Genomic DNA, 22,392 nt, shown 5'->3' on the forward strand with positions numbered 1-22,392 from the left:
CTTTAGGGCCATGTGAGAAATGATACCAAACATTTTGAATAGACTGTTTGTGTTTGAACCATATTGCATAAAAAAGCTTTTAGAACAAATTGTTCTGATGGCGATTGGCCAGAACAGTTCTGTAATATGATGAGATAGAAAAGAAAGGATTTGTCAAGTGGTAGTATAGTGTAGCCATACAAATCCCATCACGTAGTTTAAAGGGTATATGGACTGAATTCATGAAGCACGCAGGGCACTGGTCCGGCCACATGGTGACTCGGATGAATGAACTGGGTAAACAAAAAATGATTTCAAATTGTTGTGACACACAAGTCGGAAAAGGTGACGAAATGCTCTCCGTACAGTAGGATATTGTCAGGTTTCTTTTCAATTTGGTACCATTCCTCACCACTGGCATCTTTCTGTAACCTATAAATGGCTTACAAGGTTTTAGACACAATTTTATGGATAACAACTTCTTTAATACTGTAAAAAGCGACGTTTCGGTATAGATCCGTATACCGTTGTCAAGCAAGACTGAATGAGGTTGTTGTTGTTGCATTAGGTGTTTAAGAGGTCGCCTTCTGCCTAGGCAATTTCGGCCGACCTGTCCCTCTTTGGGACTCCTGTGTGTGAGAAGGGTTCACATATCTATTGTGAGTTCGGTGTTCACATAATTTCTGTTTTTGCATTGATATGATTTCTATTTTCATATATTGATATGATTTCATTTTTATCCTTGGCTGCTCTGTTTATATACGTTCGAGCAGCTGTCCGTCTCTCAGAAATAGAGTTAGTTTGGCCTTCGCTGTTGCATCTCTTGGCTTTAGGGGATCTATGACAGATATTCCAGCAATATCACGGCGGGGGACACCAGAAATGGGCTTCTCACATTGTACCCATGTCAGAATATAACCCCGGTTTTCGGGCGTGACGAGCGAACGCTTAACCACTAGGCTACCCGACCGTCCATTATGAATAGAGGCATATCAAGCTGTCCCGCCGTGATGTAACTTAAATACTGTCTGTTTGTTCATGTTGACGAAATTAATTAAAATGCGCTCTTTGTAATATCGAAATCGAAATCGCCATAGATCACGGAATATTGCCTCAAAGTTTATTTCCGCTGTGGTCACAGACGATAGTTCAGTCTCTTGTCCCGCTCAGTTGCGTTAGCCAGCAAATCGACTCCCGGCAGCTAATGGGCCTTAGCAGGCAGTGCTAGACAGCCCGGTAGACCATGAGACCGTTTCTTGTTTAACGCCGTGTGTAAATAATCGAGTCTGGATCAGACAATCCAGTGTTTGACATCATGAGAATCGATCCACGAAATTGGGATGCGATGACACGTGTACATGCATCAACAAAGACAGCGAGCCTGACCACCCGATCCCGTTAGTCGCCATGGGTTGCTGAAGAATGGGATTGTCTGGTCCAGACTCGATTATTTACAGACCGCCGTCAAATAGCTGGAATATTGCTGAGTGCGGCGTTAAACAACAAACCAACCAATCAACCAACGGCAAGCATGGGTTGCTGAAGACCTATTCTACCCAGGATCTTCACGGGTGACATTAGTAAAAAAGATGGGCTATAGATCACCATCAACCAAAGTTAGGCCTCCATTCTAGAAACCATGGGGACTTACGCAGGTTTTACGCCATCCATCTGGCTATTGGCGACCATTAGAAGTTAAGTCAAACAATTAAAACCAGCAAGTATACTACGATTAAAAAGTATGGAGAGAAGAAACATGCTTTGAAAGATGTGGGACTTACGTACCCTCTCAGGGGGACAATTATTTTACATTACTTCAACCCCCTTTCAAGGTAGAGCCACTAACAATTTCAGTTATTTACACCAGGGGCAAATTTGCATCATGTCTGGAGCAAATGCACATGTAACGCAGCACTAGTGCAAATTTTCCCTGTGTGTATATGTTGTCATGTGAACGTTTATGCCAACACCACCGAAGATGATCAAATTAATATATCTGTTAATGTGCCAGCACCAAACAAATTGGGGGCACGGGTGGCCCACTCGTCTAATGCGCAGCGATTCGCTGTGCAGAGTTGCGTCCCTTGGGCACGCCAGAAACCTATGATTGTGGGTTCAAATCCCGGTTCGCCACGATTACGTTTCTAGGTTTGTCAGCACCATACCAATGCTCGTGGGTTTCACCGAAGTGGTAAACGTCTGAAACCTGCATCACTTCGGGCTTTCCTCCCACATTAAGCTGACACGCCGCGATATAACTGGAATATTGTTAAAAGCGGCGTTAAACCCAACTCACTCACTCACTCACTCACTCACTCACTCACTCACTCACTCCCAAACAAATTGTTCTGTATTCTGAATTTGACGTTATTCAGTATACAACAATACCAACTTTGATAAGGACACCCAGAGCTGGACGGACAGTGTTTTCTTTAGACTCAAGGAGTAAAAGTTTAGGTTTAGATTCAATCAAACTCATGTTGTCATATGAAGTCTTTTGCAAGGTAACTGTCTCCTAATTCGACGTTGATTGGAAACCAACCTTTTCATGTTGAAAGTCGTGAACAAACTGATGAATATGTGTGCCTTGCACTATTTACATAGTTTATTTACACACCTTAGTTAATTATCATGTGAACGCATAGGGAATTTACATATACAAACGTATGTATAGTTACACATGTGCAAAGTTACTTACGTGAGTAAATGTTGTGCATGTGAAATGGCTATGCATGCCTCTCAGCTGATCTTATCATTTGTTTGATTGTCAATTGAAAATATCTTATGTTAGCGATATTATTCACAAAAATGAACTGTACTGGCGCTAAATAAGCACTCAAAGAATACTTCTACATGGTGTATTTAAAAAAACATATGACATGACGGCAAAAGTATGAAGCGAAGTGTAGAATATTTCGTAATGTGATAAAAGATCTGTGGACCATGCCGTCTCCGCGCACGTTGTTGTGTGGACGTTGCTAATGCCGCGCCTATGACGTCATTACTGTATGTTTGAGGCGATATTATATACAAATAATGTATTGGCGCTTACTAAGCACTCGAAGAATACTGCTACATGATTTATGTTTTTAAAATATAATTTGATCTTAAACTTTAAAAACTTTAAAATATTTTTTCGCATAATACAGAAATGCTGGTGGGTATATTATACCTCTTATCTTTGAAAATCAATAAATTTGCTTTTTTTCGGCACAAATGTACATTACAAACATGGTTGGGACCATGTGGTTCCTAAATCATTTCTTACTCCAGCCTTCATTGAATCAATTTATTTTGACGCAAAATGTCAGCCACAGATTTTGTTTTACAAACTGCTGCACGAAAGGGGATAGTAAAATAGACATAATGAAATTTAACAACAGTTTTTAAAAATGTTCAATTACATGACAATTTAACTCGGTATACTTTCTTTTGTCCCTCAGTTTATATAAAACAACACCAAATGTAGAAGCAAATGCTACGCTTACAGATTCTCTGAACAATTTTGTTTCTTACATTTGAACATGAATAGTACTAAACCCAAGCTGATTTTGTTCGGCGTTGTTTAGTTAGTTGCAACATGTAAAACATTCATCTTGGGCCACGGACTGCCTCACAGTTAACTTTGTGCATGACGGATCGACAATTTCCACTCATTTAAGCATACTCCTGTACTTGAGAATAGTTTGTTTGTTTGTTGTTTAACGCCGCACTCAGCAATATTCCAGCTATATGACGGCGGTCTGTAAATAATCGAGTCTGGACCAGACAATCCAGTGATTGACATCATGAGCATCGATCCACGCAATTGGGATTGATGACATGCATCAACCAAGTCAGCGAGCCTGACCACCCGATCCCGTTAGTCGCCTTTTACGACAAGCATAGTCACCTTTTACGGCAAGCATGGGTTGCTGAAGACCTATTCTACCCCGGAATCTTCACGGGTCACTTGAGAATAGTATCAGTACCAAACTTGAGAATAGTATCAGTACCAAACTTGAGAATAGTATCAGTACCAAACTTGCAAGCGTAAGAAAAAAGAGGTGAGTGTTGAAGATATCTTGCTGCTGTTCGCGGCGATCAACGCTAGAGAATCATTTGTCTCGAATAGCCACCGAAACAGATTTGTTGGCCTAACAGGAAAAATAGTGATGAAAATTATATGATTCTATCACTGAAAATCAGTGACGACACCAGGGCCCACTTGCACAAAACGATCTTAGCGCTAAGCCTATCGTAAGCCTTTGTTAAAGTATGGGAGTTAAGATCATCTAAGCGCTAAGATCGCTTTGTGCAAGTGGGCCCTGGGCCCTGTTCCCCAAAGCGATCTTAGCTCTAAGTCGATCGTAACTCCCTTTCTTTAAAACTGACTTACGACAGTCATAGCGCTAAGATCGCTTTGTTGAACGGGGTCCAGGTGTTCGCAAAAGGGGCCAGCATGTCACTCACGAAAGTCTCGTTGAAAAGTAAGTGACCGCGAATAACCCCGTGTATAGGCCCAAGGGTGGGATAGCATCGCGCATTATGTTGACAAGCTAAGTGTCATATTTTGTACATTTCTCTTCAATAACATTTCTTGAATGACAGACCCATGAAGACCCGGGTTAGAATAAGTCTTCAGCAACTCGTGCTTGTCGTAACAGGCGACCTACGGGATCGGGTGGTCAGGCAGCGTGTGTGTGGTTGATACATGTCATCGTATCCCAGACGGTAGATCGATGCTCATGATATCAATCACGGGATTGTCTGGTTCAGACACGATTATTTACAGACCGCCGTCATATGGCTGGGATATTGCCGAGTGCGGCATTAAACAACAAACAAACAAAACAAATCTGGAATGACCCCTTTGATCATGATCCATACAATACACAAGCACTTAAACGCACACAGACGAACCCGTGGGCAGGCAGGCAGGCAGGCACGCACGCACGCACTCACACACACACACACACACACATACACAAATGCTCCGAAATATATCAGCAATTGAGAAGCGTAGACGCCACATTACGTGGAAATTCACGATTAATAATCTTCTTGTCGTACAGCTTGATTCAGAGGCTGCCATCATTGAAATTTCTATGCACAATTCCAGGTAAGATCCAAGACGAGGGAATATGTCGAAAAATATTTTGGTAAACAAAAAAACCCCGATCGCTCGGCTCGCTTCTGATGGAGGCAAATAATTCCTCATTATTACGGCAAATATTACAAAATAGATTCACCTTTATCATGGCTGTTTGTAAACATGATTGGATTGAAATCCCCGAACAGAAAGCTGATCAAACACGAGGTGGCTGAGTATGATTGATTATCATCAGTGGTAAGGGAGAGAGTGTTTGAGGTGTTGCGTCACAGTCAGTGATATTACTGCTGAGTAACGCCGGCCTGTAAACTAATAGAGACAGGCAAACCAGGGGTTGATGTCATGATCACCTATCCTGGAAATCAGGGACTCTGGCATACACAGGGCACACACTGTGACCACCTGTCCTTATGATGGTCTCTTCTTATTGGGAACCGGGGTTCATTCCAATCTCATTAAAATCAGATCTAAGTTCTCGCTACCGCTAGACAAAGATCTGAGAACACCCCATTACTGGTCACGTCAGACCGACCTTGCGCGAATTTTGACCGACCAATGGAATGACTGACAAGAAGTCGACATTAGCCAATCAGAAGGCAGCTTTCTAGTGCTTTACGGCACTAATTTCAAATTGGCGACTACGCTTCGAAACATATTTTGACAAATTCTCGATTAAAAATTTGAAACCTGAACAAAAGAACATTCTGGAATGGCGAATAGATGGTCTAGATTGTATGGATTCAGTCGTTAAGCCCGTAACTATCGTTCGGAATACCCCGTGTTAAAGTTTTCGAGATTGCATGATTAGAAATCACATTCCGACTCTCACTTTCATGATCTGGTAAGCGACGCTCTGATTGGTCGGATGAAAGGTCGTTCTGACGTGACCCTAATGGTATGTCCTCAGATCTTTGTTTAGCGGTAGCGAGAACTAAGATCTGATTTTAATGAGATTGGGGTTCATTCTACCCCTGAATCCCCCCCGAGCAGATCAATACACGAGTTATTTGTTTGTTTGTTGTTTAACGGCACACTCAGCAATATTCCAGTGGTATGGTGTGTGCTTGTAAATAATCCAGTGATTGATATTATGAGCAGCGATCCACGCCGTCGGGGTACGATGACACGCAATCAACCCAGTCACCGAGTCTGATCACCTGATCCATTTGGTCACAATCTTAGTGTTTTGAACGAAACCATGTTATGCACATTAAAAGAACTATATTATAATAAATACAAGAACACAGTTATATAGATAAAAAAAAAGCCAGGTACACACATGTACGGAACACTGACTGGGCCTAAAGAACTGCAACCCTTTCAATAAACACCGACCTCTACTTAACCCCTATGCATTGAATTCATGAAAGAGAGAAGAAAGGTCGTATGGACACCAAGTATGATTAAATATATCGAGAATATCGTGACGTCTCTAACCGCTAACTTGGTTCAATCGGATCCTTGCTTTATGTTTTTTTTAATCCAATCTAAATATCATGTGACTTTACCCTTTACACACAAGTGTTCCGAGTGAAGCATTTGACGATTAGGATTTATTTCGCAATGGGTAGGGGCAATGGGTAGGGGCGTGCGTTGGGAGGGTGGTGGTGATTGGTGGCTTTGGTTGTGATGATTAGGGTGGGCAGTTTTTAATTCAAGTACATAATCATCTGATGACTAAAACGGACACCGAGACTCAGCACACTGTTTAAGACCCCAAGTCGATTCATCCACTTTTATACACTGGTGATGGGTGTTAACAGATTTACCAGCACACTCTCACAATGAGTCTCTTATACACGCGGCATTGTTGAATAATAAATGATATGTGGTTTGAAAATCACAGTAGAGTCTGTATTGACACACCACAATATGACGTTATTACACAAGAGCGAGTGAGTATGGTTTTACGCCGCTTTTAGCAATATTTTAGCAATATCACGGCGGCAGGGGACACCAGAATTGGGCTTCACACAGTGTACCCATGTCGGGAATCGAACCCAGGTCTTCGGCGTGACGAGCGAACGCTTTAACCACTAGGCTACCCGACCGCCCCTATTACACAAGAATATGTTTGCGAAATGTTGACATTAACAGTGACATATTCCTTCTCGACCCAGTGTTGCAAACGTACAGCTAGCGGGAATGTCACTGTGTTCGCTCGGTCCAGATGTTTGCTGGCGTTGTCAACGTTAGCGTTCACGTGCCTACGTAAATATACCTTATATGGACCGAGCGTTATCTAAGGAGCAACCCAGCCTTGACTCAGTTGCCATCACTACACTTATCACATTCAATAACCTGGGGAACAGGAATTCCATCTAGTGAACAGAAAAAATATTTACCGCAAGAGACGGCAAAAGTATGAAGCGAAATGTAAAATAATTCGTAATATGATAAAATATAAAATTCACAGAAATGTTTAGGGACCTACGGTTGTTAATACTTATATAAATTACAATGTTCGATCCGTTTAAAGAATATACACTATTTCGTCTTCAGTACTTCGCATTAACAATTATCTCCACTTCATCAATGGACCATGCCGTCTCCCCGCACGGTGTTGTTGTGTGGACGTTGCTAATGCCGCGCCTAGGACGTCATTACTGTATGTTTGAGGCGATGCAATGTGATCCCTCCGTGCATATTCAACAATGTCAACAAACTACACCTTCAAGCTTTTACGTTGAGTTTACCCATTCAGGACTAGTCCTTTTGATAACGTCCTCGTTTAGTCAACACATATTTCAACATCGCATTCTCATTTACTGGCTCCCCTTGATCAGATCTTCAAACACGGTTTCTCTATAGCCAGAGTCACCTGAGATCATCAATATCTTCACCTAAAAGGAAAACTACAGGTAAATGTGATTCTGATTCAAACAGGCCAGCCTACAGGTGATTGGTTGAAACATGCGGTGAGACCTCGTCCCACTGCCATCGTTTACTCAGCGGTATATAATCCAACATGAGCGTGCAAGGTCTTCAAAAGAAGGTAATTTTAAGAAAGGAGAACACTGATCGTTGAGAGAGCAGAATGAGACAAAATAGCAAAACACACGTGGTGTTAATGCAGTTAACCTAGGTAGCAGAAACACTACTACATGACATGTGTTAATAAGATCATATTCAAGCTACGGTAACCATTACATTCATCGTCGGGAGGAAAAAAACAAGTTTGGAGAAGTATTGTTTCAAAATTTAAAATCATTTTTTTGAAATGATCATGGAACGAAATAGAGGCCGGCTGTATGTACTGGTCCTTGTCGTTGGTCTGGTGCATGTTTCGCAGGGTGTTACCTGTCCTGCTGAGTGTTCTGTGTGTGAGAATGATCCTGGGACAGGGGACATCATAGCTGTAGAGTGTGCAGGTTACAGCCCCATGAACCTCGACACATCCATCAAAGTTGCCAAACTTTCAGATTTTGCATTGCGAAGCACGGAGGTGACTATGAACTACTTTCAAGGAAAACCAAATCTGGAATATGTTCGGATGAAAAACTTCGGAATTGAGACATTGGCTTCAGATGTGTTTACTGACACCACGGCTCTGAGAACGCTGGATCTGAGTGTGAATAACATGGTTACAATCACCACAACCACGTTCCTCAGTTCTCCATCTCTAACGGAACTAATCTTGGACAGCAATTCCATATCAACCATAGACGACACCGCGTTTAGCACCGTAAGTGGCATACAGAAACTAAATTTGGCGAATAATAACATTTCGATCCTGAGTGACAATGTATTTTCTGGTTTAAGAAATCTGATAGAGCTAGATTTGTCGAACAATAAATTCACTTCTATCAATGGTGTTGCCTTGTCGTTGGCAAGCACTCTCGTGTCCCTGGACTTGTCGGGCAACTATCTCGTTTCTTTGGATACCCTCCAGTTCAGCAACCTGGCCACTCTCTCTCTGCTCAGCATTCAGAAGAATGACATATCAAGCATTAGTGTTGATGCCTTCAATGGCACATCACTGGCATATCTGGACCTCTCAAACAACAGTATTCAAGAAGTGCCCTTTGGTTCTCTAGCAGCAATCCAAGACACGATAAGAACTCTTAAATTGGCTGGTAATAGAATATCAAGCATTGAGGAATCCCGACTCACTGGGTACTCACTAGACCTTCTTGATATGAGCAACAACTCACTATCGTCACTGGGGCCCCTTGCGTTCGATGGCGCAGTCATCAACATCACAAACATTGAAGATAATAACATTGAATCCTTGCCAACTGATTTATCGACTTTCCTTTCTCAGTCGTCCAGTGTATATCTGTCTGGAAACCCCTGGCTGTGTGACTGTGATACAATGTGGCTGACCCAATCAGTTCGCGATGCGTCCAACAAGTTCCTGTCTGAGAATGCATCCGATCCAGCTTGTGCAAGTCCAACCCAGTATGTTGGTACCACCCTACAGACAGCTGCCCAAGATCTGGAGGTGGAATGTTTGACTACAACAACAGTTGAGACCACGACATCACCGACCTGTCCTATTGAATGTTCGAGCTGTGAAACTGATCCAATATCTGGTCAGATTGTGAAGGTTGTTTGTTCTGGAATTTCACCTAGAGCCCTACCCAACACGCTGAAGGAAATGATCCTATCTGACTATCAAGTGCGATCCCCGACTCTTGACAGCAGCCTGTTTGCTGGCAAAGTCTTCTTGGAAAGAGTGGAACTCAAGAACTTTGGTATTGAATCCCTGGCATCTGACGTGTTTTCAGATAACACTAATTTGACTGTTTTACTTCTGGAGCAAAATCCCATGTCTGTTCTTACATCAAGCATGTTTGCCAGCGTTTCCAATCTACAAGAACTGTATTTGAAAAACAACAGCATCACATCTGTTCCCGATGACACCTTCTCCAGTTTAGGAGACTTGAAGAAAATGAGCCTTGCGGGAAACCAACTGAATACAATATCTGAGAATGCATTCCGGCGTCTGAACAGTCTCCAGAGCCTGGACGTCTCTGGTAACCAACTTAGAAGTGTTAACCCAGCCTCTCTACAAAACATTGTCAGTGTGACAAGCCTCAATTTCAATGGCAACAACATAGCTTCACTGAACGTTGGTGACTTTGCAAATCTGGCAAATGTGCTGACTTTATATCTGTCCGAAAATGAAATTGCCGTGGTTGATGCAGAGGTATTCAGGGGTATGCCATTAGAAGAACTAGACATGAACAATAATATTCTTTCTGCTATACCATCTTCGGTTCAAGATGTGTCCTTCACCTTGAAGACCTTAAAACTGAGCAAGAATCGCATACAAAGTATTTCAGCTGGAGAGTTGGATAATCTGAATCTTGATCTACTTGATCTGAGCAACAACTCTTTAACATCGTTCGACACATCAATGATTGGAGGTTCCAATATAACTATGACCAACCTTGAAGGTAATAACATTGAATCCTTGCCAACTGATTTATCGACTTTCCTTTCTCAGTCGTCCAGTGTATATCTGTCTGGAAACCCCTGGCTGTGTGACTGTGATACAATGTGGCTGACCCAATCAGTTCGCGATGCGTCCAACAAGTTCCTGTCTGAGAATGCATCCGATCCAGCTTGTGCAAGTCCAACCCAGTATGTTGGTACCAGCCTACAGACAGCTGCCCAAGATCTGGAGGTGGAATGTTTGACTACAACAACAGTTGAGACCACGACATCACCGACCTGTCCTATTGAATGTTCGAGCTGTGAAACTGATCCAATATCTGGTCAGATTGTGAAGGTTGTTTGTTCTGGAATTTCACCTAGAGCCCTACCCAACACGCTGAAGGAAATGATCCTATCTGACTATCAAGTGCGATCCCCGACTCTTGACAGCAGCCTGTTTGCTGGCAAAGTCTTCTTGGAAAGAGTGGAACTCAAGAACTTTGGTATTGAATCCTTGGCATCTGACGTGTTTTCAGATAACACTAATTTGACTGTTTTACTTCTGGAGCAAAATCCCATGTCTGTTCTTACATCAAGCATGTTTGCCAGCGTTTCCAATCTACAAGAACTGTATTTGAAAAACAACAGCATCACATCTGTTCCCGATGACACCTTCTCCAGTTTAGGAGACTTGAAGAAAATGAGCCTTGCGGGAAACCAACTGAATACAATATCTGAGAATGCATTCCGGCGTCTGAACAGTCTCCAGAGCCTGGACGTCTCTGGTAACCAACTTAGAAGTGTTAACCCAGCCTCTCTACAAAACATTGTCAGTGTGACAAGCCTCAATTTCAATGGCAACAACATAGCTTCACTGAACGTTGGTGACTTTGCAAATCTGGCAAATGTGCTGACTTTATATCTGTCCGAAAATGAAATTGCCGTGGTTGATGCAGACGTATTCAGGGGTATGCCATTAGAAGAACTAGACATGAACAATAATATTCTTTCTGCTATACCATCTTCGGTTCAAGATGTGTCCTTCACCTTGAAGACCTTAAAACTGAGCAAGAATCGCATACAAAGTATTTCAGCTGGAGAGTTGGATAATCTGAATCTTGATCTACTTGATCTGAGCAACAACTCTTTAACATCGTTCGACACATCAATGATTGGAGGTTCCAATATAACTGTGACCAACCTTGAAGGTAATAACATTGAATCCTTGCCAACTGATTTATCGACTTTCCTTTCTCAGTCGTCCAGTGTATATCTGTCTGGAAACCCCTGGCTGTGTGACTGTGATACAATGTGGCTGACCCAATCAGTTCGCGATGCGTCCAACAAGTTCCTGTCTGAGAATGCATCCGATCCAGCTTGTGCAAGTCCAACCCAGTATGTTGGTACCAGCCTACAGACAGCTGCCCAAGATCTGGAGGTGGAATGTTTGACTACAACAACAGTTGAGACCACGACATCACCGACCTGTCCTATTGAATGTTCGAGCTGTGAAACTGATCCAATATCTGGTCAGATTGTGAAGGTTGTTTGTTCTGGAATTTCACCTAGAGCCCTACCCAACACGCTGAAGGAAATGATCCTATCTGACTATCAAGTGCGATCCCCGACTCTTGACAGCAGCCTGTTTGCTGGCAAAGTCTTCTTGGAAAGAGTGGAACTCAAGAACTTTGGTATTGAATCCTTGGCATCTGACGTGTTTTCAGATAACACTAATTTGACTGTTTTACTTCTGGAGCAAAATCCCATGTCTGTTCTTACATCAAGCATGTTTGCCAGCGTTTCCAATCTACAAGAACTGTATTTGAAAAACAACAGCATCACATCTGTTCCCGATGACACCTTCTCCAGTTTAGGAGACTTGAAGAAAATGAGCCTTGCGGGAAACCAACTGAATACAATATCTGAGAATGCATTCCGGCGTCTGAACAGTCTCCAGAGCCTGGACGTCTCTGGTAACCAACTTAGAAGTGTTAACCCAGCCTCTCTACAAAACATTGTCAGTGTGACAAGCCTCAATTTCAATGGCAACAACATAGCTTCACTGAACGTTGGTGACTTTGCAAATCTGGCAAATGTGCTGACTTTATATCTGTCCGAAAATGAAATTGCCGTGGTTGATGCAGAGGTATTCAGGGGTATGCCATTAGAAGAACTAGACATGAACAATAATATTCTTTCTGCTATACCATCTTCGGTTCAAGATGTGTCCTTCACCTTGAAGACCTTAAAACTGAGCAAGAATCGCATACAAAGTATTTCAGCTGGAGAGTTGGATAATCTGAATCTTGATCTACTTGATCTGAGCAACAACTCTTTAACATCGTTCGACACATCAATGATTGGAGGTTCCAATATAACTGTGACCAACCTTGAAGGTAATAACATTGAATCCTTGCCAACTGATTTATCGACTTTCCTTTCTCAGTCGTCCAGTGTATATCTGTCTGGAAACCCCTGGCTGTGTGACTGTGATACAATGTGGCTGACCCAATCAGTTCGCGATGCGTCCAACAAGTTCCTGTCTGAGAATGCATCCGATCCAGCTTGTGCAAGTCCAACCCAGTATGTTGGTACCAGCCTACAGACAGCTGCCCGAGATCTGGAGGTGGAATGTTTGACTACAACAACAGTTGAGACCACGACATCACCGACCTGTCCTATTGAATGTTCGAGCTGTGAAACTGATCCAATATCTGGTCAGATTGTGAAGGTTGTTTGTTCTGGAATTTCACCTAGAGCCCTACCCAACACGCTGAAGGAAATGATCCTATCTGACTATCAAGTGCGATCCCCGACTCTTGACAGCAGCCTGTTTGCTGGCAAAGTCTTCTTGGAAAGAGTGGAACTCAAGAACTTTGGTATTGAATCCTTGGCATCTGACGTGTTTTCAGATAACACTAATTTGACTGTTTTACTTCTGGAGCAAAATCCCATGTCTGTTCTTACATCAAGCATGTTTGCCAGCGTTTCCAATCTACAAGAACTGTATTTGAAAAACAACAGCATCACATCTGTTCCCGATGACACCTTCTCCAGTTTAGGAGACTTGAAGAAAATGAGCCTTGCGGGAAACCAACTAAATACAATATCTGAGAATGCATTCCGGCGTCTGAACAGTCTCCAGAGCCTGGACGTCTCTGGTAACCAACTTAGAAGTGTTAACCCAGCCTCTCTACAAAACATTGTCAGTGTGACAAGCCTCAATTTCAATGGCAACAACATAGCTTCACTGAACGTTGGTGACTTTGCAAATCTGGCAAATGTGCTGACTTTATATCTGTCCGAAAATGAAATTGCCGTGGTTGATGCAGAGGTATTCAGGGGTATGCCATTAGAAGAACTAGACATGAACAATAATATTCTTTCTGCTATACCATCTTCGGTTCAAGATGTGTCCTTCACCTTGAAGACCTTAAAACTGAGCAAGAATCGCATACAAAGTATTTCAGCTGGAGAGTTGGATAATCTGAATCTTGATCTACTTGATCTGAGCAACAACTCTTTAACATCGTTCGACACATCAATGATTGGAGGTTCCAATATAACTGTGACCAACCTTGAAGGTAATAACATTGAATCCTTGCCAACTGATTTATCGACTTTCCTTTCTCAGTCGTCCAGTGTATATCTGTCTGGAAACCCCTGGCTGTGTGACTGTGATACAATGTGGCTGACCCAATCAGTTCGCGATGCGTCCAACAAGTTCCTGTCTGAGAATGCATCCGATCCAGCTTGTGCAAGTCCAACCCAGTATGTTGGTACCAGCCTACAGACAGCTGCCCAAGATCTGGAGGTGGAATGTTTGACTACAACAACAGTTGAGACCACGACATCACCGACCTGTCCTATTGAATGTTCGAGCTGTGAAACTGATCCAATATCTGGTCAGATTGTGAAGGTTGTTTGTTCTGGAATTTCACCTAGAGCCCTACCCAACACGCTGAAGGAAATGATCCTATCTGACTATCAAGTGCGATCCCCGACTCTTGACAGCAGCCTGTTTGCTGGCAAAGTCTTCTTGGAAAGAGTGGAACTCAAGAACTTTGGTATTGAATCCTTGGCATCTGACGTGTTTTCAGATAACACTAATTTGACTGTTTTACTTCTGGAGCAAAATCCCATGTCTGTTCTTACATCAAGCATGTTTGCCAGCGTTTCCAATCTACAAGAACTGTATTTGAAAAACAACAGCATCACATCTGTTCCCGATGACACCTTCTCCAGTTTAGGAGACTTGAAGAAAATGAGCCTTGCGGGAAACCAACTAAATACAATATCTGAGAATGCATTCCGGCGTCTGAACAGTCTCCAGAGCCTGGACGTCTCTGGTAACCAACTTAGAAGTGTTAACCCAGCCTCTCTACAAAACATTGTCAGTGTGACAAGCCTCAATTTCAATTGCAACAACATAGCTTCACTGAACGTTGGTGACTTTGCAAATCTGGCAAATGTGCTGACTTTATATCTGTCCGAAAATGAAATTGCCGTGGTTGATGCAGACGTATTCAGGGGTATGCCATTAGAAGAACTAGACATGAACAATAATATTCTTTCTGCTATACCATCTTCGGTTCAAGATGTGTCCTTCACCTTGAAGACCTTAAAACTGAGCAAGAATCGCATACAAAGTATTTCAGCTGGAGAGTTGGATAATCTGAATCTTGATCTACTTGATCTGAGCAACAACTCTTTATCATCGTTTGACACATCAATGATTGGAAGATCCAATATAACTGTGACCAACCTTGAAGGTAATAACATTGAGTCCTTGCCAACTGATTTATCGACTTTCCTTTCTCAGTCGTCCAGTGTATATCTGTCTGGAAACCCCTGGCTGTGTGATTGTGAAAAGATATGGATGATGCAGTTAATTCGTGATTTTCCTGGAAAATTCGTAAGGTCAGAAAACACAACAGACCTTGTATGTTTTGCGCCATTATCATATTCATCTGTTAGTCTCGCTGCCGCTGCTACCAGTTTGGAAGTAGACTGCCTCACGACCACAACTACCCTCACTCCATTGACATGCCCGTCTGAGTGTTCCGTCTGTAACAGAGACCCAGGAACAGGTGACATCATCAGCGTGGAATGCTCAGGCATACCGCCAATGGTAGTACCAAACACGGTGCAGGAAATGACACTGTCTGATTACGTGATCCGAGGTGGAATAATGGATGGCAGTTTCTTGGCAGGCAAAGGAAACTTAAAGTCTGTTACACTTAAGAACTATGGAATAACAGAATTTGTTGCAGACACTTTCAAGGATAACCCTCTCATACAGAAACTCACTGTTAGTGATAGTGGTTTGACAGTCGTACCGGACAATGTATTCGAAAACATGACTTCATTACAACAATTGGGTATTACTGGCAATAGCTTGACTGAAATATCCTTTAGCACGCTGACAGATCTGAGCAGTTTAATGTTTCTAGATCTCTCCAACAATTCCTTCACATCTTTTGATACAGCATCTATGGCCACTGCCACATCCCTAATTGGTTTGAGCCTTTCACAGAACAAACTCACGTCCCTAACGTCCCAAATGTTTAGCAGCCTTCAAAGATTACAGATGTTGATTTTGTTTGACAATCAAATATCACAAATATCTGACCTAGCGTTTTCCAACACCTCATTGACACAGTTAAATCTCGGAAACAACCAGTTGACATCCTTCCCATCAGGACCTCTGAATGCTGTTGGAAACAGTCTTCAGAATTTAGATCTCTCTGACAACAGGATATCTCTACTTGAAAACTACATGTGTCCTGGTTTGGTGTTTTCGGAACTGATCCTCGCGGGGAATCGTATATCGAGCATAGCCGATAATGCCTTTACAAACTGTTCAGCAGGAATCACAGATCTGGAAGCGAACAGTTTGACCACTGTACCACTTTCCTTCAAAGACTTTGTATTACAATGTGACAGTGTGTATATCAGTGAAAATCCCTGGGCGTGTGACTGCAACAGTGCTTGGTTTGCCGAGTTTATACGTGATATAGACAGTGTGAAATATAAACGATTTGACGAAGCCCCGGATCCGGACTGTGGATCCCCGTATGACTATGAACGCATCTATTTGAAGGATGCAGCAGGAAGACTTGCAGTACAATGCCTGTCAACAACTGTTCTCCCTTCCTCTGAATACACCACGCCTGATGTCTCTTTGAGTCCCTCGATGGTAATGACAGCATCAATTACTGAGTCTGTTACACATCTGATTATTACAAACACCGAATCTCTAATGATGTCACCTCTAACAGAGACTGCAGGAAGTCCAACTGATGTCTTGTCAATTACGGCTTCAACAGACACTTACAGAGGGGTCTCTCTAGGACCATCTACTTTGCAATCATCAGAAAATCCTTATGCCATGGACACATCATCAATACAACCGTCAGATGTTCTCCTGCACACTTCAGACTCAAGGTTTTTTTCAGATTCATTTAACATTGGTGCTGTGAGCACAGTAATAGATAGTCCACAGACTGTTCCTCCATCTGATGCAACTCCACCACTTTCACAAGTCTACTCTCCAGGACCCTCTTATACTCTGGATACCTCTGTGGCAGTTCAGTCTTCAATGATGTCAGCTTATGCATCACAGACAAACACACCTGCCAGTAGCTCTGATATGTGCTCGAAGTTGGGTGCTTGTGTTGAGTCTTCCCAGTTCAGTGTCTCACCAAGCTACTCCCCTCCCTCTGTGACCGTTACAGAAATTTTGCCTGTGGAGAGCAGAACACAGTCAGATAGTGACAGTTCTTACCGACCATCTCTGTTGCCATACAGTGATTCTAGCCAGATGATCATCCCATCACAGTCGGCAAGTGACAGTCCAACATCTCGGATTTCACAAGCACCAAACAGTGATGTTTCCTCTATGTATAATCCAAGTGACTCTAGCCAGATGATTCTCCCATCACAGTCGGCAAGACTTAGCGACAGCCCAACATATCAGATTTCACAAACACCAAACAGTGATGTTTCATCTATGTATAATCCCAGTGACTCTAGCCAGATGATCCTCCCTTCACAGTCGGCAAATGACAGTCCAACATCTCAGATTTCACAAGCACCAAACAGTGATGTTTCATCGATGTATAATCCAAGTGACTCTAGCCAGATGATCCTCCCTTCACAGTCGGCAAGACTTAGCGACAGCCCAACATATCAGATTTCACAAACACCAAACAGTGATGTTTCATCTATGTATAATCCCAGTGACTCTAGCCAGATGATCCTCCCTTCACAGTCGGCAAGTGACAGTCCAACATCTCAGATTTCACAAGCACCAAACAGTGATGTTCCATCTATGTATAATCCAAGTGACTCTAGCCAGATAATCCTCCCATCACAGTCGGCAAGTGACAACCCAACATCTCAGATTTCACAAGCACCATACAGTGATGTTTCATCTATGTATAATCCAAGTGACTCTAGCCAGATGATCCTCCCATCACAGTCGGCAAGACTTAGCGACAGCCCAACATCTCAGATTTCACAAGCACCAAACAGTGATGTTTCATCTATGTATAATCCAAGTGACTCTAGCCAGATGATCCTCCCATCACAGTCGGCAAGTGACAGTCCAACATCTCAGATTTCACAAGCACCAAACAGTGATGTTTCATCTATGTATAATCCAAGTGACTCTAGCCAGATGATCCTCCCATCACAGTCGGCAAGTGACAGCCAAACATCTCAGATTTCACAAGCACCAAACAGTGATGTTTCATCGATGTATAATCCAAGTGACTCTAGCCAGATGATTCTCCCATCACAGTCGGCAAGTGACAGTCCAACATCTCAGATTTCACAAGCACCAAACAGTGATGTTTCATCTATGTATCATCCAAGTGACGCTAGCCAGATGATTCTCCCATCACAGTCGGCAAGTGACAGTCCAACATCTCAGATTTCACAAGCACCATACAGTGATGTTTCATCTATGTATAATCCAAGTGACTCTAGCCAGATGATCCTCCCATCACAGTCGGCAAGTGACAGCCTTGCGACCGCTACATCAACAAGACTTTCAATAACTCCATCTACAACAAGTGCATTTGGTACAGACCCGTCTGCTTCAGTGTATAGTGTTGCACCAGATACAACACCAACCGACTCAACCACAACAGACTCTGGCACAACCACTACAACGGATACAGCAACTGGTACAACCACTACAACGGACACAGCAACTGGTACGACCACTACAACGGACACAGCAACTGGTACGACCACTACAACGGATACAGCAACTGGTTCAACCACTACAACGGATACAGCAACTGGCACAACGACTGGTTCAACCACTAGATTGGAGACAGCAACTGGCACAACCACTTTAACGGATACAGCAACTGGTTCAACCACTACAACGGATACAGCAACTGGTACAACCACTACAACGGATACAGCAACTGGTACAACCACTACAACGGATACAGTAACTGGTACAACCACTACAACGGATACAGCAACTGGTTCAACCACCACATCGGACACAGCAACTGGTTCAACCACTACATCGGACACAGCAACTGGTTCAACCACTACATCGGACACAGCAACTACTTCCACTACTACAACGGATACAGCAACTGGCACAACAGCTACAACCGACACAACAACTGGCGCAACCACTACAACGGACACAGCAACTGGTACAACCACTACAACTGATACAACAACTGGTTCAACCACTACAACGGATACAGCAACTGGTTCAACCACTACATCGGACACAGCAACTAGTTCCACTACTTCAACGGATACAACAACTGGCACAACAGCTGCAACGGACACAGCAACTGGTTCAACCACTACAACGGACACAGCAACTGGTACAACAACATCAACGAGTACAGCCACTGCGACGACTACGACAACTACAAGTGATACAACAACTGCGTCCACAGAGAAAACATCGAACGATCCAACTAATGAAGCGAGCGCGTCCAACAGCGACGCCGCCACCATTGCCGGTACTGTGACGGGTACCGTGGCGCTCCTCGGTGCCTGTGGTGCTGTAATATGGAAGTTCAAACTGGTGGGTAAGTTGTGCCCTAAATCCACCCCAACGACGTCAAGCATCCCTTCAGGCCCCGCCCAGCCCCCAGCCACTACACAACCCCCGGCTGCCCAGTCGTCTGCTGCTAACAGTTCTGGCGGGAACAACAATGGCGGGCCTCGGAATAAACCAGCTAACAATGGCGACAAAGCGGAAAGCATGCCGGAAGTCCAGGTATAACCTCCAACCCAAACGTTTCTGATATATATGTTTTATACATAAACTTTGGGTTTGACGTGGGTGGATGCAACAAAAACACCTGGATATAATGAAATCAGTTCTAATCAGTTGTATAAGACGTCGTTTGATATTATTATCGTGTGGCGTCATTGGTCACGTTTGTTATAACTAGCATATTCTTGGCTTATAATCTCGTTATGCCCAGTTTTGATAGACAATACGCAATAAGAATAATCGCTGATGTTATTTAGTCAGGGCTTTAGCCTCATTTTAATCATAATTTATAAATCAATGTAACATTACAATTTGGTATTTATCAATATGCTGGTGTCATGCACTTATGTCCGTCCAAAGTACTGTAAATCTTGAAATTAATGCGTCTCTTTTATTTCCGCTATCCACAGTGTGAAGTGAAGGCCGTCTTTTTGTCGATATCATTTTGGAGACATACATCCGATGTTTAGTTAATGCGAACAAAGACCACTCGCATTTTTCGTATTTAATTCACTCTCGCGTTAATTTCAAGATTTACGGTATTTAATTGTGTTAAGACCAGACTATTGTCTATTGTTATTCGAACGAGTCGACTCCGAAAACAGCAACAGAGACTGTTTTTTTGAAAGTATATGTATTTCTCAGTTGTTGTTTTTACAAGAACTTCATGTTTTTATCGAGGTGTTGTTTTAAAAAGTATCACAATTCTTGTTATGAATTTCATGTATTCCTATCTTAGTAATATAAGTAATCCTGTTCGAGTTTGTTTTCCGAAATTCAATGATGGCTTACGTAACTTTTTTTTTTTTACAAAGCTTCATCCTGTGATACTAGTGGTTGGTTATATTGAAGATCAAACAAATACTATACTACTATATATCGTCAACAAAATGGCCATTATGTACATGGTCCAGCCTGCGTCTGTGATATTTTGAGTGATGTAACTGTTTCTTTGGTGTACATTATGTACAGTGAAACCCTGTTTATCCGGACGGTACTGTTCGCAGTTGAAAGATGCAATTTCTTTATTAACGGATCATTAGTATTGATGAAAGTCCTTTTGTATATGTATGTAGACGTTGACTGCAAAGTTTGTCCGGAATACTAGATGTCCGGATTAACGGGGTTTAGCTGTTTGTGTTATCTCGACCGGTGACATTACCTAGTCGCGAAGTTGTAACTTTCCCCCGCCTCTTTCATTATATGTAGCAAGCCATTGATCTAGTTTCGTATATAAATGATGTAATCACAAAAAAGGGGGAGGTTGGGGTAGCCCAGTGGTTAAAGCGTTCGTTCATCACGCCTAAGACCAAGGTTCGATTCCCCACATGGGTACAATGTTTGGAGCCCATTTCTGGTGTCCCCCCGCCGTGATGTTGCTGGAATGTTGCTAAAAGCGGCGTAAACCATACTCACTCACTCATCACAAAAAGGAGGTGTATGGATAAAACAACTTCTTTTTTTATACATACGCGTATCCGGGCCACTTCAGGCCCATCCATCAGGTGTTTGACAGGGTGGGAGAATAAACACGTTGTTAACCATTATCCTCCTTTTCCTGATTGCATCCAACTTTTAAATGCCTACAAAAACTCTCATGATATGGTTTTTGCGATAGTTTTATTCCCCCCCCCCCCCCCCCCCCCCCCACTAAAAAAAGTTCTCCCCCCCCAACACACACACACACACACACACACACACACACACACACACACACACACACACACACACACACACACACACCACCCATTGGATACCTATACAATAACCATGAAAACTTATGGGAAAAGAAAGTATACCGAGTTAGTTTTTTATGTAATTGAAAATCAAAATAATTGTTGTAAAATTTGATCATTTCTATTTAACCATCACTCAATTCCTGCAACAGTTTGTAAAAAGTTATTTGTAGCTAGGTTAGTTTGTGTAAAATTAAATTGGTTCAATTTGTTGTAAGTTTGTACCGACAAAATGTATTGATTTACAAAAACAGATATCTCAGATACCCATCAGTAGTTGTGAATAATGCGACTTTGTTTTTGTTTATTTTCTTAAAGTTTTAAATCAAATTATATTTTTTTAAATAAAACCATGTGGAAGTGTTCTTTGAGTGTTGACAAAGCGCCAGGACAGTATTTAAATATACTATAAAACATAAACTGAAGTTATTTTCATTTGAATACAGATTATAATATCAACTGAGAGGTATGGTTCTTTTGCTCTTCTGTTTAGATTTGAAATTTCAAGATTTGAATATTTGAAATGTATTTCAATATACATGTATAGTCATTGTAGGTATACTGACAGTGAAACCCGCGCAATCTGGACGATACGCGGCGTTAGGATGGCAGCATCTGTAGCGTCCTCACAGTCTAGAAACGGAGTGTCCTGATTAACGGGGTTTCTGTGTTGTTTACCTTTATTTGTTTACCTTTATTTGTTTACCTATATTTCTGTTGTTCGCCTGTGATAACCTCAACCTGTGATAAACTGTTCCTATAAATGCATGTACTTAAATCTTTTAACTTTCGTTTTTTCCTATGGAACAATGTTCTGCTTTTGCAGGATACCTTGATTAGAAAGAAGACAAAGAAATGTTTTAGCGGAATTTCAAATTATAAGCCATTTTCTGTTTTCAAGTTTGTGATTCGACATTTACGTTTTTTTAGATATTTGA

The 22,392-nt window shown here is 42.4% G+C and overlaps 2 protein-coding genes across 2 annotated transcripts; both read left to right on the forward strand.

The window, feature by feature from the left end:
* The first annotated feature begins 8,297 nt into the window (after positions 1 to 8,297).
* LOC125376773 (carboxypeptidase N subunit 2-like) lies at positions 8,298 to 9,618 on the forward strand. Its single transcript, XM_048388678.1, has 2 exons — positions 8,298 to 9,472; positions 9,612 to 9,618. Exons 1-2 carry the CDS (start codon positions 8,298 to 8,300, stop codon positions 9,616 to 9,618), a joined length of 1,182 nt encoding a protein of 393 aa, XP_048244635.1.
* LOC124122036 (serine-rich adhesin for platelets-like) lies at positions 9,502 to 21,343 on the forward strand. Its single transcript, XM_048388667.1, has one exon. The coding sequence runs from the start codon at positions 9,672 to 9,674 to the stop codon at positions 19,722 to 19,724; it is 10,053 nt and encodes a 3,350-aa protein (XP_048244624.1). The 5' UTR covers positions 9,502 to 9,671; the 3' UTR covers positions 19,725 to 21,343.
* Positions 21,344 to 22,392: the final 1,049 nt, after the last annotated feature.

Source organism: Haliotis rufescens, unplaced genomic scaffold (assembly GCF_023055435.1).
Source record: "Haliotis rufescens isolate VD_foot unplaced genomic scaffold, xgHalRufe1.0.p SCAF_76, whole genome shotgun sequence".
NCBI classification, from domain to species: Eukaryota; Metazoa; Mollusca; class Gastropoda; order Lepetellida; family Haliotidae; genus Haliotis; species Haliotis rufescens.